We start from the raw sequence: 24,192 nt of genomic DNA, 5'->3' as shown, positions 1-24,192 counted from the left end.
CAAGCAAGCTTTCAAAAATCTGATATCGCAACTTTTTATTTCTATGGAAAATCTTAACATGAAGTTGTGAGATGGCATCCTGCCCATTGTCTCATGGGAAATGGTGTACTTTTTGTATGGATATTAAAGAACAAGGAGATATTCCGCCATGTGGTCCACAGAGATAAGGGTTTGAAAGACCTGACATGTTTTTGATCACTTTCTTTTGCACATTTTCCTGGTTATACATTTTAATGTATATGATTTCGAGGGAATCACAAATCCTTATACACTTGCTAGCAAATATTCTATCTACAGACCCTCAATCCACAACACATTTTATCCCATACCTCCTTGACAAGGATCCCTGGAATAACACACTGATTTTTTGGTAAAATTGCTTACAACATTATTTTTATTCAAGTTTTCTCCTTAAACAGACAGTAATTATAGATTTGTGTACTTCTGACAAGAAATTTCAGACAAATTTCAGAGAAAGGAACACACATACAACACCACTCTAGTGGACTTGCTAACCGTAGGCAAATTTTTACATCATTCAAAAAACACTGATATTTTTCTGCTGGGTCTAAGAAAAGTTACAAAAGTTGGCTGTGGTCTGAGTATTGCTCTATTGCCTGTAACAAACAGTAAAATGCAATTCATATTCTGTTGTACTGTATCTGCTTAATTCGAAGTCTACACTTCCTATACACAATAAAATACCTCAACAACACTTGGTGGCGCTTTACTCAGTGCAATTCTGTTCTTCTTCCCGAAATGAATTGTCATTTGGATAGCATTTTAGCACCAACTATGTAGATTTCAGAATTTAAGAAAATTAGTTATCCTTGATTTTTTACACCAACATAGACATTGTCGTACATTGTCTTGTACGTAATCAAATTTTTAATAGGGGTATACGCATTAATTTCTTTTTTTAATTCCTGAGACCCCTGACACCTGGAATAAAAATTGAATTGTGCGAAACGTGCAAGATGCCTCAACTTCACTAGTCTAATGTTGCAGCATGTTAGAACGAACCCAAAAAACTTAAAACGACAAACAGTAATAACTTACATTTTCTCATAGAAATATATGAAAACAACTTCCTGCCTCAAAAGAGTGTTAGATATGCTTGTATAAAACCACTTCCCTATCCATAAACGGTCAGCAAAATGTTTGAATTTTTTTTAATACTTTATACACTGATTGGAAATTGGGGACACTACACATTTTACAAAATTACACCATGAATCCTGATAGTTTGGGATGAATAAGGAATACAATGCGAAAGTTGAGAAAGAACTTATATTAAAGCTTTTTTAAAGTTGAAAACAGTACAGAAATGATGTAACATGGAGTTCACAGCAAAAAAATGGAGCTCAAATTTGACATAGGTTGCTAAAATGCTAACTACAATAGAGTCAGCCACCGATTACAATGAGTGTGTATATCATTTGAAATTTACAAGCAGCTAGTTACACATCAATTGCAAGAAATCAACACCGGTATATTTCACAATACAAATGTTAAAATATACACATTATGTGATCTGCCCCACAAAGTTCAGAGAGTTTAGTCTTGTGTTGCTATCTAGCCAATGACACCCAGTTGACAACCGGCAGAAATCTAGGATTAAACATTCGCATGCTGATGGTAAAATGGATCAGGCAAAGTGTGAAAACTATCAGTTTACTGCCTCTAAACCCTGCATTTCCATGATTTGCTTAACCCTCTCATCACAGTGGTTTGGTCCAAGCCAATTGTCATCAATGGTGTCTCTGGACCTGTTTACAGGCATTCCAGGTAAACAAGTTAACCCTAAGCAATGCGATGTCAAATACTCAAGCCTCAGTAGCTGGAAGTTTTTAAGTGCCGATTTTTTGTTGATTTTATTCTAAAATGGAGATCGACTCCAAAAAATTCATAGGGTACTCAGTTGTTATGGCACCTATACATCAACTGTGTTTGGACTTATGCCAACCAAGAAATATAACCATTAAACTGTAGATGTGTACATATCCATGTATCTGTATATGATCAGAGACGGTAACATTCATGTAGTTTTATATGCTGATTCTTCAGTATTTGCCGACAACCTTTTGTACAGAAGGTATACCAGCTAATACATATGCAACAACCACAACTTATGACTGAGGTGATTTTGGAAATGGCTTTCACACTAAAAATGGCAGTGACAATGTCACTGGTCGCTCCCATATAGTTATCAAAACAAGCTAAATCAAGCTAAAAGATTTTTTATCACAAATAGAAACAATTCCCCCAATAAAATAAAATTATACAAATTTCACCAGAATTTGATCAAATCTTACTGACGTCACCCGTAAAAACCTCTACACTAAGTTTCAACTCAATCGGACGTGTGGTTTCAGAGTTAAAAAAAATTTTTGATCAAAAATGAAAAAAATAGCCAAAAAATGCAAATATGCAAATTTCACCACGATTTGCCCAGATTTGAGAAAGGTCACTCCTATGCACTTCCATACCAAGTTTCAAATCAACTGGACTTGTGGTTTCAGAGAAGAAGATTTTTTGACCAAAAATGGGAGAAAATTACAAAAAAATTCATGAAAAATAGCAAGTCCAAGATACTGACCCAAGATGTGCACAATCATTTCAGGTCAGCCCAAAGTACTTACATGCTAATTTTTCATCTAATCTGCTCAGTGGCTATTGAGATTTTCAATAAAATGTAAACTTGTAAACATATATACATATGGCTACGGGAGCTAACAAACGACCCAATGGTCGACAGAGCTCTGCTGTGTTATGAAGAGAGCAACGTTTTGTGACATATGTATTGATGAAGAAGGTTGAGATCTTTGATAGCTCATTTCAGGATGGCCTGACCTAAAATGGCAAAATTAGCTGCAAAAATACAAAATTGATGATTTCATCATAATTATGTATAAAAATGTATACCAAATATCAAAGCTATCACATGAGTAACTTTTGAGAAACAAATATTTTGACCAAAAACGGCAAAAAATGACCCAAAAATACAAAAATTGAAGATTTCATCAAATTTCACTATATCACACTAAGAGAACCCCCAGGAACCTGTATACCAAATATCAAAGGCATCGGACAAGTAGTTTTTGAGAAACACATTTTTTGACCAAAAATGGCAAAAATTGCACCAAAAATACAAAATTGCAGATTTCATCATATATTCTGTATATCATATTTAGTTTATCTGTAGGAACCTGTATACCAAATATCAAAGCTGTCAGACGAGCGGTTTTGATGAAATAAATTTTTGACCAAAAATGACAAAAAAATTCCTTAAAAATACAGATTTGCTTATTTCATCACAATTTGAACAAATCCAAGTTGGGCTATCCCTAGGGACCTGTATACCAAATATCAAAGCTGTCAGACAAGCGGTTTTGATGAAATAAATTTTGACCAAAAATGACAAAAAATTCCTTAAAAATACAGATTTGCATATTTCATCACAATTTGAACAAATCCAAGTTGGGTTATCCCTAGGGACCTGTATACCAAATATCAAAGCTGTCTGACCAGCGGTTATGAAGAAGGAGATTTTTTACCAAAAACGCCTTTTTTGGCACTAATTTGCATATTTTTGGCAATGACAACTTCATTTGAACAAAATCTCATCTACAGCCCATCATCCATGTACACACCAAATATCAAGATGAAATGTGCAGCGGTTTTGGAGTTTTTGATGTTGACGGACAGACATACAGACATACAGACATACAGACATACAGACATACAGACATTTTCCTAGCCTATAAGAATAGCTTCCATTGCCATATATACATATGGCTATGGGAGCTAAAAATGGCAGCTAAAATTTGAAATGACCTTGTAAAAAATATCCAATGTTTACAGCACAGGCATGTCACCAGGATATGGGATTAGACTGGAAGATCCGTCACTTGAGGGTGCTCTCTACGCTCCCCCTCTTTTGGTGGGAGCATTCTCAAGTGACAGATATTTCAATCTAGGTATGGCATATGATACACCCAATGTTAACTGTACTGGTACGACATCAGGGTACAACTTATGATACAGTCTGCTGCTGCTTGAAAGTGATTCCAATCAGGTGAGAATAAATCTGCATATTTTGTGAAAAAGCTGTATTAAAAAATGCAGCTACCGAGGCTTTCGACTTGGACGACCAAGAGCATCATCTTTTTACATAACCTCATATTCAACAAAATTACTCTATGCTCAAAAAATTCTGAACTGCACAATAAAGTTACATGTTTTCACTGAGGTAAAAACTACAACAAAATGTTCTCTTTATGCATGCGACAGTGACTTCATTTTCTTGCTCAAATATTACAAACTATTGGTACAAATTTGATTTCTGCAAACCGCCGAAAAAGTTACCAGAATCACAACACCTATGCATTTTTTTTGGTTAATTTTTTCACATGGTAAAAATCCATAATCATTGAGGATTTGAGTAAAAAGTACAGTGCCTAGAAATGTTACGGATGTCGCAATAGAAATACAAAATGCACAAATAATGCACCAACAGCAAACTACCACCATTGCGAGTGATGTCAAGAAAATTTGCTTTATTTGATCACAGACAGAAAATGTTTATGGTCAAAAGTATTTTCTCTCTATACTACACTGTACAACTTACATTCGATGCTTGAAGCCCATGAAGAACAAACTTCTTTTGTTTATTTTAACATTTGAATTTTCATCTTGACGCCATTTCTTGGCTTTCATTTATCTAGAAAATTGAAACTTATCAGGCTACTTTCTGGAACGGCCTGTCTTAATACTGCATTGATATACAAACACACAGAAATCTTCAAAAGAACCATGTTGGAATGTGACAGCTTTTGGTTTAATAAATCCTTTTTTTTTTAAACTTTCGGGACAAAAACAAATCCGCGAGTATTTTAGAGAAAGAAACATACAACTTTGTGGTCAAAATCAGTGGTGCTGATGACACTTTTTTTCATTATGTTACCTTGGGTATTCAAATATTTTTTCAGCCTCAATGGGAGTCTTAAAGGACATCAAAATATATTACTCTCTCACTTTTTTGCCTTTAATCCCCGCTGGACCAAGTCATTATACCTTCAGAAAATTAAGAATTCTGTATCACCCTGCAGCTAGCACACCATTTCCATAAAAGTGACTGGGGTAGTACATTACAAGTACAGGGGTGATCAACATTGTCTTGGGAGGGGTTGAACATACATCCAATTTTGTATTGATATCATACATCTTTCAAATGATGAGCACAATTGATGCATGTATTATCATTTGTAGTCATGCATAAATGCAGAGCATTTTCTGATTATCTGATAAATTTTTCTGTGATTTATATGTTCCGTGGAATTGGTCTTCAGTGGGTCAGTTGCTGTCAAACATCCAAGTCGCCTTCGTTGTCCTTGTCTTGGTCTTTGTCCCCGTCGTAAAATTCATTCGCAGGTTCCACTCTGTGAAAAAAGGATACGCACATGATATTTCTAACATTTGTGTGGGAATTTCACTGTTTTATGATTTGTGTAGCACACAGCTGCCCCTGTCTGACAGAGTCATTTGGATAGAGCTCGTGCAAAAGGTGAAATAGTTCAATGAACTTTGACCTCAATGACCCCTGACTGTGTGAATTCTGTGCTGATCATTCATAGTAAAGGGATGCACTGTTATTTTTGATTGGAAAATCTGATCAGTGATCCAAGATACCAAACAGTGTATTAAAGAGAATGAATTTCAAAGGTAATTGTACAATGCATTGAACAGGAAGGCTTTGGTTGGATGTCAATGACATGGAAGGCGAAATATTTCTTGTTGATTCAACATTTCCTTCTAAACTTAACGATATTGCCTGTGTACAACCAGAGTTTCCTGCACAAACTGAATCATACAGTTTTCTGACAGACAAGTTAAATACAAGGAAAAACACAGAAATTAGAGGGTTGTAGATATCAGGGGAGGGCAGATGTCATGTTTAAAGCATGGCCATACCTGTTATCTTGGTCCTGTTGGGGATCTCGTACATCTGGATCTGGTTCATCGATTCTCTCAAGGCTGAGTAGATCTGGTGGTACATCTTGCATTTGTACACTGGGAGCATGATTCAAAGCCTTAAGGTTCTCATGGACTGTTTGCCTAACCTGGTCTAAGTACTACAAAAAAAATTGAAAAAACTTCCTTTAAAATGGACTACTATCAATTATTATAAAAGGTTTAGACCAATCAAAATGGCACTTCTTCTTTACATGTACAGGTGAAACATCTAAGTCCTAATTATGGTACCACCTGAGTCCTAATTTTGGAATCATGTTTTGAATTAAAATACCGTATACTGGTATATTGTAACATTTAATGACTGAATGTGACAAAAGTCATGAAAATCTAATTACGCTGTTTGTAATGAGTTTTGGAGCAGCAAAATAAGTTTTTGAAACAAATTGAACATTACCTGTTTAGAATTAAGATTTTCTATCCTAGTGCTGACATCAGGGTGAAGGGTAAAGTCAGGTGAAAAATACTCAAAGTATTCTGATGGGATGAAAAAACAAATAGATGGTGTTATGAAAAGCAGGAACAAAACACACTGTCACAACATTGCAATATGTGATTATCTGCATTGCACTTTACAATACCAAGGCATGTCCCTGTACTCTGTAAGTCATATTGATTATTTGGTGACATTTCAACAATGGCGTTACAACCTAGACTAGTGTGTGGCTTGCAAGACAGAACATACACAATGCATTCATGGTAAAAAAACTTGAAATAGACAAACAGCCTGTTACTTTTCCGAGACAATTTTGTTTTTTCTGCAAACTGAATGCAGGCAAATTGTTTGGTTCAACCTAAATTGCAACGCATTTGTTTGAGCACTAACTTCAACAAACCAAAGTCACTTTTGTCCTTGATCACTGTGAGTTAACAGAACCTCCGCACTATTTTGGAGATTGTCCTAGAGTATTAAAGTAGTGTCAGTAATCAGTACGGCTGTACGCTATGTCAATATACTGACTTGTGTGATGAGGTTACCACAAATTATAATAGGATACCTACCATTATATGGCAGTTCATTACTAATGGATTGATCTAGGAGCAGACCAGTCTCAAAAGTCCTGTGACAAAAAACACAGAAAATATGCTATTTTAGTTTATGTACACTACTTTTTACCTTGTGGGCTTTTTTCCACAATTCACTGTTTCTTTTAAATTGAAATTGCAATACCATCTGGTGACATATTATGTCAATGTGATGCAATGAGAATTAAAAAATATTGAGTAGTTGTTAAAATTTCTAGTTTCTCTACTCATAACATGTACCCAGTATATTCAGTATATTTATTGACGACATCTTCTTGAAATTACAACTTATGTAAAAAGTTGAAATTTCATGTTGAGTTTCAATAAAATCTGGTTGTACTTTATCCAAACACAAAGAAAACACAGAAATTTCTTCATATATTACTTTTCTTTTACAAACTCACCAACATCTTGCCACGTTGCGGACAGTGTAGCCACCACCTCCTAGCACTAACAGTGGAATGTTGAATTCTTTGACAAACTTGACACACTCTCCATGACCTTTGATACTCAGATTGAAACAGCCTAATCTATCACAACCTAGGGAGTCTGCACCACACTGTAGAAATACAACCATAAAGATAGATATAGTACAGGAGAATAAGGAATCTTACATGATAAATCCTCCCTTTGGGATGAGAACACACAAGTGTCCAAAAAAACAAAAAAAATACAATAAGTATACAAATAATACAGATGATAATATTCAAATAAATATGAAAGACAGATTTTCACACATAATTAGGGGCCCAAGCCGACCGGCTGGGCCCCTATTGTTTTATAGGAGTTCAACTTTCTTCTTCTACTTCTTCTTCTTCCGCTCTTTTTTTGTCGACCTAGAACTCAACCACCACTTACCGCAAACTTCTGAAACTTGCAGGGCTAATAGGTACCTATGAGATCTCGTGCACCTGGGTATACAAATTTCGATTGGTCACGTGACCTGGCGGCCATATTGGATTTTCCAAAAACCTAAAAATGGCTTTTCCAGAAGACCCAGGGGTCTAGTCGATTTGAAATTTTTTGTATACCAAGCATGGCCTAAGGTCTTAAGAATTTGCCAATGAAATCGCATGCGGTCACGTGACCTTGGCCGCCATATTGGATTTTGCGAAAATCTTTATTTAATCTTTAAAAATCTTCTTCTCCAGAACCAAAACACCGATTTGACTGAAATTTCACTTGTAACATCTTAAGTGTGATCTCTTTCAAGTTTGCGAAAGGCGTTTTGATCGGTCACGTGGTTTGGCCGCCATATTGGATTTTGCAAAAATCGTGATTTAATCTTCAAAAATCTTCTTCTCCAGAACAAACACAAGATTCAACTGAAATTTGACATGTAGCATCTTAAGTGTGATCTCTTTCAAGTTTGCGAAAGGCGTTTTAATCGGTCACGTGGGTCTGGCCGCCATATTGGATTTTTGCGAAAATCGTGATTTAATCTTTAAAAATCTTCTTCTCCAGAACCAACACACCGATTCGACTGAAATTTGACATATAACATCTTAAGTGTGATCTCTTTCAAGTTTGCGAAACGCGTTTTGATCGGTCACTTGGTCTGGCCGCCATATTGGATTTTGCTGAAAATCTGATTTAATTGTTGAAAATCTTCTTCTCCAGAACCAACCACACCGATTCGACTGAAATTTGACATGTAACATCTTAAGTGTAATCTCTTTCAAGTTTGCGAAAGGCTTTTTGATCGGTCACATGGTTTGGCCGCCATATTGGATTTTGCAAAAATCATGATTTAATCTTTAAAAATCTTCTACTCCAGAACCAATACACAGATTCGATTGAAATTTGACATGTAACATCTTTAGTGTGATCTCTTTCAAGTTTGCGAAAGGCCTTTTGATCGGTCACGTGGTTTGGCCGCCATATTGGATTTTTCAAAAATCGTGATTTAATCTTTACAAATCTTCTTCTCCCGAACAAACATCGAATTGACTGAAATTTTGCATATACCATCTTTAAAGTGATGTGTTTCAAGTTTGTGAAATAGGTTTGATCGGTCTCGTGGTTTGGCCGCCATATTGGATTTTCCGTAAAATATTAAATTCCAAGTGAAACGTACAGTAACTATTAGATGATGTTCAAAATCCTACTTTTTCAAGCTCGAATTTTGCACATAATATCATTAGTGCAAGATTTTTCAACCATGTTCACCGCTTGGGCCCCGCCAACGCTGCTTGCAGCTTTAATTAGGGGCCCAAGCCGACCGGCTGGGACCCTATTGTTATTGCTCAAGTTCTACTGACTTCCTCTTCTTCTTCTTCTGCCGTTTCTTTGCTCACCTAGATCTCTCGAACGGCTGAACGAAAACTTCTCAAACTTGCAGGGGTAACAGGTGATGGGTAGTACTCGTGCACCTGACCCTTGAATTTTAATTAGTCATGTGACCTGGCTACAATTTTGAAATGAAAATGTTTTTTACTGTCCCATTTCCATAAAATTTGACCGATCCAAAATCTTTTCGCAAACTTTATAGGCAATACTACCTAGATGCTATATATGAAATTTCAAGGAAATTGACCTGGCGGTTTTTGAGAAGAAGATTTTAAAGTATTATTTTTCTGATTTTTCAATGACCTTTGACCTCCCCTATACTTCTGCAGCTAAGCTATATCAATGGCTTATTCTGGCCTATGTAAGAGTCATATCTAATTCTGGGCAATCCAATAGAGCCAGAGGTCTGATTTTTGGTATATAGGGATAACCACGGAAAACAATTTTTTTAATAAAATGTCACATGACTTCCATGACCTTTGACCTCAAACATACATATATGTCCATAACTAAGTAACCACAAGTGCTACAGCCTTCATATTTGGATATGGAGGAGACCTTATGACACTACATCTTGTACCTCATTAATTATGCGCATATCTAATTCTGAGCCAGCTAATAGAGCTAGAGGTCTGATTTTTGGTATATAGGCATAACTTAGCAATACAATTTTTTGACAAAATGTCATGTGACCTTCATGACCTTTGACCTTGAATATACGTATATGTCCATAACACAGTAACCACAAGTGCTACACCCTTCATATTTGGTATGATGGGAGACCTTATGACACCACATCCTGTACCTCATTAATTATGCGCATATCTAATTCTGAGCCAGCCAATAGAGCTAGAGGTCTGATTTTTGGTATATAGGGATAACTTAGCAATACAATATTTTTGACAAAATATCACGTGACCTCGATGACCTTTGACCTTGAATATACGTATATGTCCATAACTCAGTAACCACAAGTGCTACACCCTTCATATTTGGTATGATGGGAGACCTTATGACACCACATCCTGTACCTCATTAATTATGCGCATATCTAATTCTGAGCCAGCCAATAGAGCTAGAGGTCTGGTTTTTGGAATATAGGCATAACTTAGCAATACAATTTTTTTGACAAAATGTCATGTGACCTCGATGACCTTTGACCTTAAATATGAGTATATGTCCATAACTCAGTAACCACAAGTGCTACACCCTTCATATTTAGTATGATGGGAGACCTTATGACACCACATCCTGTACCTCATTAATTATGCGCATATCTAATTCTCAGCCAGTCAATAGAGCTAAAGGTCTGATTTTTGGTATATAGGGATAACTTAGCAATACAATTTTTTGACAAAATGTCACGTGACCTTCATGACCTTTGACCTTGAATATACGTATATGTCCATAACTCAGTAACCACAAGTGCTACACCCTTCATATTTGGTATGATGGGAGACCTTATGACCTCACATCCTGTACCTCATTAATTATGCGCATATCTAATTCTGAGCCAGCCAATAGAGCTAGAGGTCTGATTTTTGGTATATAGGGATAACTTAGCAATACAATTTTTTTGACAAAATATCACGTGACCTCGATGACCTTTGCCCTTAAATATGAGTATATGTCAATATTCACAAACCACAAGTGCTACACCCTTCATATTTGGCCGCCATATTGGATTTTACGTAAAACATGCAATTCCCACTGACACGTACAGTAACTATGAGATGATGTTCAAAATCATACTTTTCCAAGATCGAATTTTGCACATAATATCATTAGTACAAGATCTTTCAACCATGTTATCCGCTTGGGCCCCGCCAACGCTGCTTGCAGCTTTAATTAGGGGCCCAAGCCGACCGGCTGGGCCCCTATTGGTTTTATAGGAGTTCAACTTTCTTCTTCTACTTCTTCTTCTTCTTCTTCTCCTTCCGCTCTTTTTTTGTCGACCTAGAACTCAACCACCGCTTACCGCAAACTTCTGAAACTTGCAGGGCTAATAGGTACCTATGAGATCTCGTGCACCTGGGTATACAAATTTCGATTGGTCACGTGACCTGGCGGCCATATTGGATTTTCCAAAAACCTAAAAATGGCTTCTCCAGAAGACCCAGGGGTCTAGTCGATTTGAAATTTTTTGTATAGCAAGCATGGCCTAAGGTCTTTAGAATTTGCTAATAAAATCGCATGCGGTCACGTGACCTTGGCCGCCATATTGGATTTTGCAAAAATCGTGATTTATTCTTTAAAAATCTTCTTCTCCAGAACCAAAACACCGATTTGACTGAAATTTCACATGTAACATCTTAAGTGTGATCTCTTTCAAGTTTGCGAAAGGCGTTTTGATCGGTCACGTGGTTTGGCCGCCATATTGGATTTTGCAAAAATCGTGATTTAATCTTCAAAAATCTTCTTCTCCAGAACGAACACACCGATTCAACTAAAATTTGACATGTAGCATCTTAAGTGTGATCTCTTTCAAGTTTGCGAAAGGCGTTTTAATCGGTCACGTGGTCTGGCCGCCATATTGGATTTTTGCGAAAATCCTCATTTAATCTTTAAAAATCTTCTTCTCCTGAACCAACACACCGATTCGACTGAAATTTGACATATAACATCTTAAGTGTGATCTCTTTCAAGTTTGCGAAAGGCTTTTGATCGATCGGTCACATGGTTTGGCCGCCATATTGGATTTTGCGAAAATCGTGATTTAATCTTTAAAAATCTTCTACTCCAGAACCAATACACAGATTCGATTGAAATTTGACATGTAACATCTTTAGTGTGATCTCTTTCAAGTTTGCGAAAGGCCTTTTGATCGGTCACGTGGTTTGGCCGCCATATTGGATTTTGAGAAAATCGTGATTTAATCTTTAAAAATCATCTTCTACTGAACAAACATCGAATTGACTGAAATTTTGCATATACCATCTTTAAAGTGATGTGGTTCAAGTTTGTGAAATAGGTTTTGATCGGTCTCGTGGTTTGGCCGCCATATTGGATTTTCCGTAAAATATTAAATTCCAAGTGAAACGTACAGTAACTATTAGATGATGTTCAAAATCCTACTTTTTCAAGCTCGAATTTTGCACATAATATCATTATTGCAAGATTTTTCAACCATGTTCACCGCTTGGGCCCCGCCAACGCTGCTTGCAGCTTTAATTAGGGGCCAAGCCTTCCGGCTTGGGCCCCTATTGGTTTTACTGGAGTTCAATATTCTTCTTCTTCTTCCGCTTCTTCCTCTTCTTCCGCCGCATTTTTTGCCCCTCTTGATCTCACTAACCGCTTAACGTTAAGTTCTCAAACTTACAGGGCTAATAGGTACTAATGGGTAGTAGTGCATGTTATCCTTAAAATTTTGATTGGTCACGTGACCTGGTGGCCATATTGGATTTTCCAAAAACCTAAAAATGCCTTTTTGTGCTGACCTAGGGGTCTAGTCAGTTTGAAATTTTTACATAATAGCAAGCATAACCTAAGGTCTTAAAAAATTGCTAATAAAATCACGTGCGGTCACGTGACCTTGGCCGCCATATTGGATTTTAAGAAAATCGTGATTTAATCTTTAAAAATCTTCTTCTCCAGAACCAACACACCGATTCGACTGAAATTTTATATGTAACATCTTAAGTGTGATCTCTTTCAAGTTTGCGAAAGGCGTTTGGATCGGTCACGTGGTTTGGCCGCCATATTGGATTTTGCGAAAATCATGATTTAATCTTTAAAAATCTTCTTCTCCAGAACCAACACACCGATTCGACTGAAATTTGACATGTAACATCTTAAGTGTGATCTCTTTCAAGTTTGCGAAAGGCGTTTGGATCGGTCATGTGGTTTGGCCGCCATATTGGATTTAGCGAAAATCGTGATTTAATCTTAAAAAATCTTCTTCTCTAAAACCAACACACTGATTGAGCTGAATTTTTATGTGTAACATCTTAAGTGTGATCTCTTTCAAGTTTGTGAAAGGCGTTTCGATCAGTCACGTGGTTTGGCCGCCATATTGGATTTTGCGAAAATCGTGATTTAATCTTCAAAAATCTTCTACTCCAGAACCAACACACCGATTCGACTGAAATTTGACATGTAACATCTTAAGTGTGATCTCTTTCAAGTTTGCGAAAGGCGTTTGGATCAGTCACGTGGTTTGGCCGCCATATTGGATTTTTCGAAAATCATGATTTAATCTTTAAAAATCTTCTTCTCCAGAACGAACACACCGATTCGACTGAAATTTGACATGTAACATTTAAAGTGTGATCTCTTTCAAGTTTGCGAAAGGCGTTTAGATCGGTCTCATGTTTTTGCCGCCATATTGGATTTTAGTAAAATCATGATTTAATCTTTAAAAATCTTCTTCTCCAGAACCAAAACACCGATTCGACTGAAATTTGACATGTAACATCTTAAGTGTGATCTCTTCCAAGTTTGAGAAAGGCGTTTGGATCGGTCACGTGGTTTGGCCGCCATATTGGATTTAGCGAAAATCGTGATTTAATCTTAAAAAATCTTCTTCTCCAAAACCAACACACCGATTGAGGTGAATTTTTATGTGTAACATCTTAAGTGTGATCTCTTTCAAGTTTGCGAAAGGCGTTTTTATCGGTCACGTGGTTAGGCCGCCATATTGGATTTTGCGAAAATCGTGATTTCATCTTCAAAAATCTTCTACTCCAGAACCAACACACCGATTCGACTGAAATTTGACATGTAACATCTTAAGTGTGATCTCCTTCAATTTTGCGAATGGCGTTTTGATCGGTCACGTGGTTTGGCCGCCATATTGGATTTTGAGAAAATCGTGATTTAATCTTTAAAAATCTTCTTCTCCAGAACCAACACACCATTCAACTGAAATTTGACATGTAACATCTTAAGTGTGATCTCTTTCAAGTTTGCGAAAGGCGTTCTGATCGGTCTCGTGGTTTGGCCGCCATATTGGATTTTGAGAAAATCATGATTTAATCTTTAAAAATTTTCTTCTCCTCAACCAACACACCGATTGAGCTCAAATTTTATGTGTAACATCTTAAGTGTGATCTCCTTCAAGTTTGCGAAAGGCGTTTGGATCGGTCACGTGGTTTGGCCGCCATATTGGATTTTGCGAAAATCGTGATTTAATCTTTAAAAATCTTCTACTCCAGAACCAATACACAGATTTGATTGAAATTTGACATGTAACATTTTTAGTGTGATCTCTTTCAAGTTTGCGAAAGGCGTTTGGATCGGTCACGTGGTTTGGCCGCCATATTGGATTTTTCGAAAATCGTGATTTAATCTTTAAAAATCTTCTTCTCCCGAACAAACATCGAATTGACTGAAATTTTGCATATACCATCTTTAAAGTGATGTGTTTCAAGTTTGTGAAATAGGTTTTGATCGGTCTCGTGGTTTGGCCGCCATATTGGATTTTCCGTAAAATATTAAATTCCAAGTGAAACGTACAGTAACTATTAGATGATGTTCAAAATCCTACTTTTTCAAGCTCGAATTTTGCACATAATATCATTATTGCAAGATTTTTCAACCATGTTCACCGCTTGGGCCCCGCCAACGCTGCTTGCAGCTTTAATTAGGGGCCCAAGCCTACCGGCTGGGCCCCTATTGGTTTCGTAGGAGTTCAATATTCTTCTTCTTCCGCTTCTTCCTCTTCTTCCGCCGCATTTTTTGCCCCTCTTGATCTCAGTAACCGCTTAACGTTAACTTCTCAAACTTACAGGGCTAATAGGTACTAATGGGTAGTAGTGCATGTTATCCTTAAAATTTTGATTGGTCACGTGACCTGGCGGCCATATTGGATTTTCCAAAAAACCTAAAAATGCCTTTTCCTGCTGACCTAGGGGTCTAGTCAGCTTCAAATTTTTAACATAGCAAGCGTGACCTAAGGTCATAAGAATTGGCAAATAAAATCGCGTGCGGTCACGTGACCTTGGCCGCCATATTGGATTTGCGATAAATACCTATTTAATCTTTAAAAATCTTCTTCTCCAGAACCAACACACTGATTGAGCTGAAATTTTGCTCATGTCATCATTAGAGTGTTCTCTTTCAAGTTTGCGAAAGGCGTTTTGATCGGTCACGTGGTTTGGCCGCCATATTGGATTTGAGAAAAATCGTGATTTAATCTTTAAAAATCTTCTTCTCCAGAACCAATGCACTGATTCGACTGAAATTTGACATGTAATATCTTAAGTGTGATCTCTTTCAAGTTTGCAAACGGCGTTTCAATCGGTCACGTGGTTTGGCCGCCATATTGGATTTTGAGAAAATCGTGATTTAATCTTTAAAAATCTTCTTCTCCAGAACCAACGCACCGATTCGAATGAAATTTGACATGTAATATCTTAAGTGTGATCTCTTTCAAGTTTGCGAAAGGCGTTTTGATCGGTCACGTGGTTTGGCCGCCATATTGGATTTTGAGAAAATCGTGATTTAATCTTTAAAAATCTTCTTCTCCAGAACCAACGCACCGATTCGACTGAAATTTAACATGCAACATCTTAAGTGTGATCTCTTTCAAATTTGCAAAAGGCGTTTTGATCGGTCACGTGGTTTGGCCGCCATATTGGATTTTGAGAAAATCGTGATTTAATCTTTAAAAATCTTCTTCTCCAGAACCAACGCACCGATTCGACTGAAATTTGACATGTAACATCTTAAGTGTGATCTCTTTCAAGTTTGCGAAAGGCGTTTTGATCAGTCACGTGGTTTGGCCGCCATATTGGATTTTGAGAAAATCGTGATTTAATCTTTAAAAATCTTCTTCTCCAGAACCAGCGCACCGATTCCAATGAAATTTGACATGTAACATCTTAAGTGTGATCTCTTTCAAATTTGCGAAAGGTGTTTTGATCGGTCACGTGGTTTGGCCGCCATATTGGATTTGGAGAAAATCGTGATTTAATCTTTAAAAATCTTCTTCTCCAGAACCAACACACCGATTCGACTGAAATTTGACATGTAACATCTTAAGTATGATCTCTTTCAAGTTTGCGAAAGGCGTTCTGATCAGTGTGCGAAATTAAGAGAAAATAGCTTCAGGTCATAAGGACCTGCTCCAAGCCAAAACTTCAGGTCCTTACAGAAAACTGCCCGTCCTCAGTAAATGCAGTTGTTAACGACCTGTATTACCATTAAAGTCAACACTCTCTCCACCAATACTATGCTTTTGAATGTTGTAATCTTTAATTTTCCATGTCCTTTTATTAATAGAGTCAGCAAGTATTCACTCCAAAGGAATATTATTCACATTGTAAGTGAATGATCATGAATCATTCAACTACATGATCTGGAATTTGAAAAAGATCACAGCCATTATCTTCCTCACTGTCATGCGCATGCATTTATCAATTGTGCACTACACTAGGGCATGTGATATTGTGATTTGGAAATGTTTGGCGAGCTGAAATTTTTTTCTGAAATTAGCCAACACGAGTGGTAGAAGAGTGAGTGAATAGTTTAATTAGTACCCTGAAAACAGTCATGAGTGAGGGGAGTGTATGAATAAATGTTTTATGTAAACATTGATCACTACATCCTTTTATTATAATGAAAAACAGAAGGGAAAAAATAACTGGTTTGTATTTTGATATGACGTGTGGATTACTTAAGTTCAACATTTTTCAAAAAATAAATATGCTTAAATGTGGCCTCTGTTGCATTCATGAAGAAACAGATGAAGTTATACTTTTAATCAAAAGGACAAGTATCGTAATTTTTTTAGATTGTTTTTTCATACAAGTCTTTTCATTAAAAGAGTATACGGTATACATATTAGATAAATTGACATTAAGACAAAAATCTATACGAGAACAGTGCTGTCGACTAAACATATTTGGTTTTGAACATGGAGGTATCTTTTAGCTCCATGGCTTTGAACTACATGTACGCCCGATATAAGGACTAGATGTTACACGACAGCGCAATTGTGCTACTATACCTACCTGCAGTCGACAGTCAAGTTTACGTTTCGCTGCGTTTGTTTGTGGACCGCTAGAACATTTTGCTTGCTCGTTGGTCTTCAACCCAAAGTTCACAAGGCCGACTGTTGTACATTTTATAAAACAAAGCGGCCTTGTCGTAACAATTGTTGAGTTGCACGATCCGTCTTGTATACTCACTCTCAGAGGCCGAGAGTATAGGGCTTCAAATTGTTTCGATGTATACCGTTTTACGACTGGCAAAACTCACCGTCACCCTGGGCTGTAGCCTAAATGTCGCAAAAATTGCGTCTTTTAAGATTTACGGTATCATTAACTGATCGTGTGTCGCGATGTTTTTCAGCAGTATCGAGTGTCTGTCAAACTTTTCAGAGTCATTTTAATAACTTTAAGCTTTCAAAGGGCGATGAGACCCAGCAATCGCTCAGGCAAACTTTTCGATCAGAAATTATGCATTCATTTCCGCGAGTGACGTGTCCCGTTCATGTTGTCTGCAATTTCTATACGCTCGATCTCGATAGCAAAATGAGAGCGGCGTTTGTCACGTGTATTTTTCCATGAAATCTTGCTGCAGCAGCATATTAAACTCCTCTATGAACCGATTATGTTTTGAACGCTGCTATTGAAAATCAAAGTAAAGAAAACTGAGTCAGTTTGATAAAATGAAGGGCTGTATTATAAATTCCGAAAAGTTGAAGTGTGGAACTAGTGAAGTGATACTGGGTGTTGTCGTCATATAACAACGATATGCTAACATTACCAGGGGTACAAATCCGTGGCATTATTAGGCCAACCGAATTTGAATGTCGAAATCGAAGAAGGAATTCTGAAATATTGTCATATTTCTTTCTGTGATTGTCGTTGTAGAGTTGTCATTTCCAACATCGGATTTTACATGTAACGCCGTGCATTATGCGGCCAGCTTATATATGATGATGATATTAGAGAACGAAACGCGTATTAGCTCGAAATCCAGCACATATGCAATGTTCGCACGAAACAAGTGAGAAGATGTAAAGACCATCGCTTTGCAATATGCTAGGAATAAATCGAATATCGAAATTTGGTGTAGAACAGGAAGTTAATTCGTTTGTCATATTGTTTCATTTGTAAAGGTGGAGCCTCCTTTTAAAAGGGCGCGAAGCGGTGGCCTAAGTGGACACCAAATAGGCAACACGCGGGCACACGCTCCAGAAACTGCCACTTTTTAGTTTTTTCCGGCCGCAACAGGGCAGAAAACTGCCAAGCAGTCAGCGCGATGCTGCTGCCGATCGAATTCTGTGGTTATATTCAAATTCTAACGCGACTGGAAGATGATTTTTAGGAAATTCAAGCGTTGGTGTTGGGAAATCAATGACCATTGGCGATTTGAACGGACTGTCAATCAAACGCTAACCTTGTATAAACTCTGTTTGCAGGATTAGCAAAAGAAGCCAAAAGGTTGAGATCAGTTTGTGTAATTAATGGTATAGAAATCAAACATCATACTGGCCAAGTGTTTGACTGGGAGGAGAACTCCACTAATGCGAGAACCTGGGATTGAAAATTGCGGCTTTAATGTTGACCTTGACCTGGCGTCGCAAGTCGGACGGCTATGCCAAACATAATAAGTTTCACATTAAATGAAAATTTCAGTCAGGCCAGAGAAAAAAAAATCTTGTTCATCGGATTTTTTGGACCAAGTCCCAGGAGCGGCGAGCGAATTTTTTTTTTTATTTTTTTTTAGGCCGAAGGTAAACGCGGTGGCATTTTTGCACAGATGCAGACAAGGCAAGATAATTGTTTCCCTTTTTACCAGAAATATCTCAGACAAGAAACACTGATACTGGTAACTGAATTCAATACTATATTTCCCAACAATAACATAGGCCATTACATTCACAGTTAGTGTTTGCACAACATATTCTGAACAGTTCAACATTCTCTCAGAATAAAACTGAAATGTTCAGCAAATCACTGAAATTCAACAATTCAGTATTGTCCTTTAATATTGTCCTGGTGGGACCTAGCATCTGAGTTTTTTCATTTTACTTTGGCCCCATGTTTTGGCCTCTTTACCACTGTTTATACACATTTTACATAATGGTCTAACAACACTGTAGTGTGATCGGAGTGAAGTTATAAAGTCATCATTCAGATCGTACTTTAACATCGACGCAACCATGTGTTTTGTCATCGCCGTAAATTTTTATACTTTCGATGCAGTTTTCATTCAATCGGATGCACCGTCCATCTGCTGTCACGATCTTGTGGAACAAATCGCCGAACGTAATATCAGGACAAACACTGCACTGAATAGCGTCTCTGGAACTAACTGTTGGCCATCACGTCGAATGTTGGCGATCAAATTAATACTCATGTGACATGTACTAACCTTTACAAAACGAGCAAATTTCTTCCCAAATCGACCCACTTTGCGTCGTGATTCGCCAAATTCAGACGTAACAACAACGTGTTGGCGGTCAACTAAGTCCGAACATGAATGAATATAAATTTTTTACTATAACTCAAACGGGATTCGAACCCCCATACACTCACGGCAACATCGCCTAGCTGGTCTCATTCAGAATCCCGTGCCCGCGAAAACCCGACACAGTGTAGGGCGCCACCAGCGGCAGTACTAAAATATTTGTAATGCGGAAGTAAGAATTTGCCGCGATCAAAAAAAAAAAAAAATTCCAAATATGACAAAGTAGAAGCGGCGATTCCGATGAACAATTTATTTTTTCTTCCTGGCCTCAGGCATATTTAATTACAAACGAGTTACTCTGCTTTGTTTCCGAAAGACTGCACATGGTCACCATGCTCTCTCCCCCCCCCCCCCGCATCCCAATAGAGCTGTTTATTGAGTTGCGTTTGCCAGAGTGGACAAAGTTTCAGGGTAACTACTGTTCGGCTAGATGCGTTCCTTATTCAGAATAAAATAATTGATAGGGGTTTTAAAACACGTAATTAATTTGCAATTCTCTACAGCTCGATATTTTTTCATACTTTCTTTTTCACTTTTCCCTGGATCAACTTGAAGAAGTGGCTTTATGTAACTATCATCGACTGACAGCCGTTCTAGATCCATAACTGTCCTTGTGCCAGACTTTCAGATCAGCCTCAGGCTGAGTTAACAGCGGTTCAGCATAGACACTAACTTTGCAGTTTTATCAGAAAGTATCACAAGGGCACGAAGGAGCGCGCTTTTTACATGTAGACACCAGCTATTGAGGAAACTGTTGACAGTATAGGCGCGGATGGATGTTTTGTCTAAAATGTATCAGTCTCAGTGAGACGGGATTATCACTAAAATGTAACATTGTCGGGTCCAAACAATATCTAAAATCGCATATCCGAAATAAGGGGCAGTGTATCAAATTGCAATATTCGATTTTGTTTCACGCATGAGACAGAACACGTCGCACAAGAGCAACTACTTCATGCGCAATATTGCTAGTCAACACTCGTAAATATCAATTTAAAGCCGATTCCACACAAATGTTTTTCTCTTTCAAAACTAGAAAGATGCCTGGCCGCCAAATGTATCGCGCACCTCGCGCAATTTAAATTTTCGAATTTGTTCACAAAATCGCAACGGTTTATGTAAAATTAGCTTGTAAACGTCATTTCCTTGGGTCTGAAATCTGTGACAAAATGCAATTTAGACATAATTATCATGTCTTTCTCTGATTTCCACATCGAAATATGGTTGGCCTAATAATGCCACGGATTGGTACACTCACTAGACGAGTATTTATGATATTATATCGCATTGTTCACCAATCAATCCATTCCATTGCTAGAATCTGCATGCACGGACGTAATTCATACTGATCTGAATATAATTAGCTGCACCGTGCTTTGCGCGCCCATCGCAGGGATAAGACTATTAGTTAATATACATGTCGCAAAATAAAAAAAATTACTATGTTGCGACATTGTCATCCCCCTCCCTGTCTGGCGTACCGTAGCAAATTCCCCACTACCAGGACACGAAGTGCGATCAACCCTGTTGCCCCGCACTCCCTCGGTGGAAAACATAAATAGGTGCATGGCATTCAAGTCTGAATTACATGATTCAAAGTCAGTCATCATCTGCATCTGTTACAGCTCTTGACGGAGAAATATTAATTATTTATTCCAAATTCCAGTCGGTCATAAGGACCGACATGTTGCTGAAAACTTTCGGCCCGACGAGAAATCTGTCGGTCTCGGACCGTCGGACCGACGTTAATTTCGCACACTGGTTCTGATCAGTCTCGTGGTTTGGCCGCCATATTGGATTTTGAGAAAATCATGATTTAATCTTTAAAAATTTTCTTCTCCTCAACCAACACACCGATTGAGCTCAAATTTTATGTGTAACATCTTAAGTGTGATCTTCTTCAAGTTTGCGAAAGGCGTTTTCATCTACCAGTGTTCTCCCTAGGCCCTTCAAGCATCACGTCTCCGTGACGCTTGCCTTGATCGCCGTGACGCTTGCTACAATGCCGTGACGCTTCAGATTTTTCCCGACACCCTTGATTGACAGCCCCACTTGACAGCTCAGTGTATTCATTGGCATGGGACATCTGCCAAAACTAGCCTTATCAACATCGTTTTTAGTCCTGAATAGACTTTTTCGTGTCGATTGACGAGTTTACATTAATCAATTGACACGTACATAGGTGTTGAAAAACACCGGCCGAGCGGCACATCGGTGTGGCCGCGACTTTGATCATGTTGATCGAGCGTCGTGTCAATGGCCGTTTATCAAGTTACGTGGGGGGATAACAGTGACGTCGACGCCGTGAAAATGCTGGTGGTCAAAGCTATCGGTCAAAATTGCGACCCTCAAGAAAGGTTTATAAGGCGTCTATACCTGATGACGGTTAGTCTACATGAAATCTCCATGGCAGTATTACGAATGTGCATTTGTATTTTAATTATTTTCCTGTTCTTCTTGTTGAGACAAACGGTGAAAGTATCAGTGCAGGAGAACGGTAGAGTCCGTGGGCTGCACACGTTACGTGTGCGTCATATTACGCTACGCTGACTTGACCTAGTTTCTCGATGTTGGGGTCACTGTAATTTTACAAGTTTTTTGGCTAACCGTACAATCGTTCTTTTGCATTCTTGTAATCTTTTTTTTATTTCGCGCAAAGTTTTTAAAAATATGAGTTTGGATTAACATTTTGGTCGCGAAATGATGTCTACAGTGCCATGTGACGTAAACAGGTCAGGCGATTTCCAAGATGGCGGTCGATGTGTGGGCTTTGAGCGCTAGCGTTTCGCGCTGTTTTCAAGTGCAGGTCTCGTTTCAGGTTCGCTAAGGAGGCAAGTTACTAAAACGACAGGCGTTTCATAAATTTTGGTGACTATCATTCGTGTAAATACGTCTGAATTTTATGTTATGGTAACCGTAACAGTCCCTCTATTCATTGGGACCGTGACCGTAACCATGTGCTCAAAAACTCGCTGGGGTACACAGCCCTGATTGTGTGGCTTCGTTGCTCTGTATAATTTCGTAAACAAGTGACGCAATGTTTCATCGCAAACGTTTCTCCATGCAATGAGCGTACGAGTTGAATTTTTCCAACTGAAGTTGGATTGCTGAAGAAACCAAGATGTGACCGTTCAGTTTTCATGTATGAATTCATGGTGCTACCTGTAAACTAAATTGTTTATTCCCCTGATATGTACGTTCATGCAGCAGTGTGTGTAAGTAAATAAAACGCATGTTAAATGACTACAATTTGCAGTGACTGTTTTATGTGTGTATGTATTTAAATAAATGTTAATGTATGCAAATTAATTATGTAAATTTTATGCAAATTTCCGACATGCTTGCCCTTGATCCTAGGGAGAACACTGTGATCGGTCACATGGTTTGGCCGCCATATTGGATTTGCGAAAATCGTGATTTAATCTTTAAAAATCTTCTACTCCAGAACCAATACACAGATTTGATTGAAATTTGACATGTAACATTTTTAGTGTGATCTCTTTCAAGTTTGCGAAAGGCATTTGGATCGGTCACGTGGTTGGCCGCCATATTGGATTTTTCGAAAATCGTGATTTAATCTTTAAAAATCTTCTTCTCCCGAACAAACATCGAATTGACTGAAATTTTGCATATACCATCTTTAAAGTGATGTGTTTCAAGTTTGTGAAATAGGTTTTGATCGGTCTCGTGGTTTGGCTGCCATATTGGATTTTCCGTAAAATATTAAATTCCAAGTGAAACGTACAGTAACTATTAGATGATGTTCAAAATCCTACTTTTTCAAGCTCGAATTTTGCACATAATATCATTATTGCAAGATTTTTCAACCATGTTCACCGCTTGGGCCCCGCCAACGCTGCTTGCAGCTTTAATTTATATTACTTTTCAATATTGTGGGCCAAATTTTAAATGAAGCAATGTGAACACTGGTGAGTATTTATCACAGTGCAGAAAAAATGAATGGCAATTTTCCCTTTTTCATAATTTTTTTAAGGATCCTTGCACTCAAAGTCACATACAATGCAAGGACTTTGAAGGACCTTTTTAGCAATTTTCCAGAACTTTTGACCTCCAAAAGGCCATTTTCCTGGAATGATTTTTTTAATTTATCATTTCACATATCCATTTCACTATATCATGTTGCTTCATATTGCACTTTTCAAAACTCCTGAGTGGCTTATCAATTTTCCAGGACTTTATTTCATTATCAAGGGCTTTTCAAGGACTTCCTAAAGTTTTTAAAATTCAAGGACATTTGAGGACTTTCCAGGAGCATTGAGACCGTTTTTAATAGTGTATTTTTTACATCACATGGTAATTTTTCAGGCTTTAAAGTTAATCCCCAATGCGCCATCAAACTATCCCTGAATTTATTCATGTGTCTATCCTAAAATTTATGAATCCATAAATTCATTCATAATCACT

General features: G+C 37.7%; 1 protein-coding gene across 1 annotated transcript in view; it reads right to left on the bottom strand.

The window, feature by feature from the left end:
- Positions 1–363: 363 nt before the first annotated feature.
- The window catches only part of LOC139139028 (histone deacetylase 3-like), a 32,222-nt gene continuing 8,393 nt past the window's right edge, over positions 364–24,192 (bottom strand). The window contains exons 7-11 of the mRNA XM_070707725.1: positions 7,464–7,618; positions 7,036–7,094; positions 6,431–6,510; positions 5,974–6,134; positions 364–5,441 (exon numbers count right to left, since the gene is read on the bottom strand). Of these exons, the coding sequence (XP_070563826.1) occupies positions 5,366–5,441; positions 5,974–6,134; positions 6,431–6,510; positions 7,036–7,094; positions 7,464–7,618 (531 nt within the window). The 3' untranslated portion in view covers positions 364–5,365. The remainder of the gene's footprint in view (positions 5,442–5,973; positions 6,135–6,430; positions 6,511–7,035; positions 7,095–7,463; positions 7,619–24,192) is intronic.

Source organism: Ptychodera flava, chromosome 8 (assembly GCF_041260155.1).
Source record: "Ptychodera flava strain L36383 chromosome 8, AS_Pfla_20210202, whole genome shotgun sequence".
In the NCBI taxonomy this organism is placed as follows: Eukaryota; Metazoa; Hemichordata; class Enteropneusta; family Ptychoderidae; genus Ptychodera; species Ptychodera flava.
The sequence above is the reverse complement of the archived record's forward strand: the minus strand, read 5'-3'. Positions and strand labels throughout refer to the sequence as shown.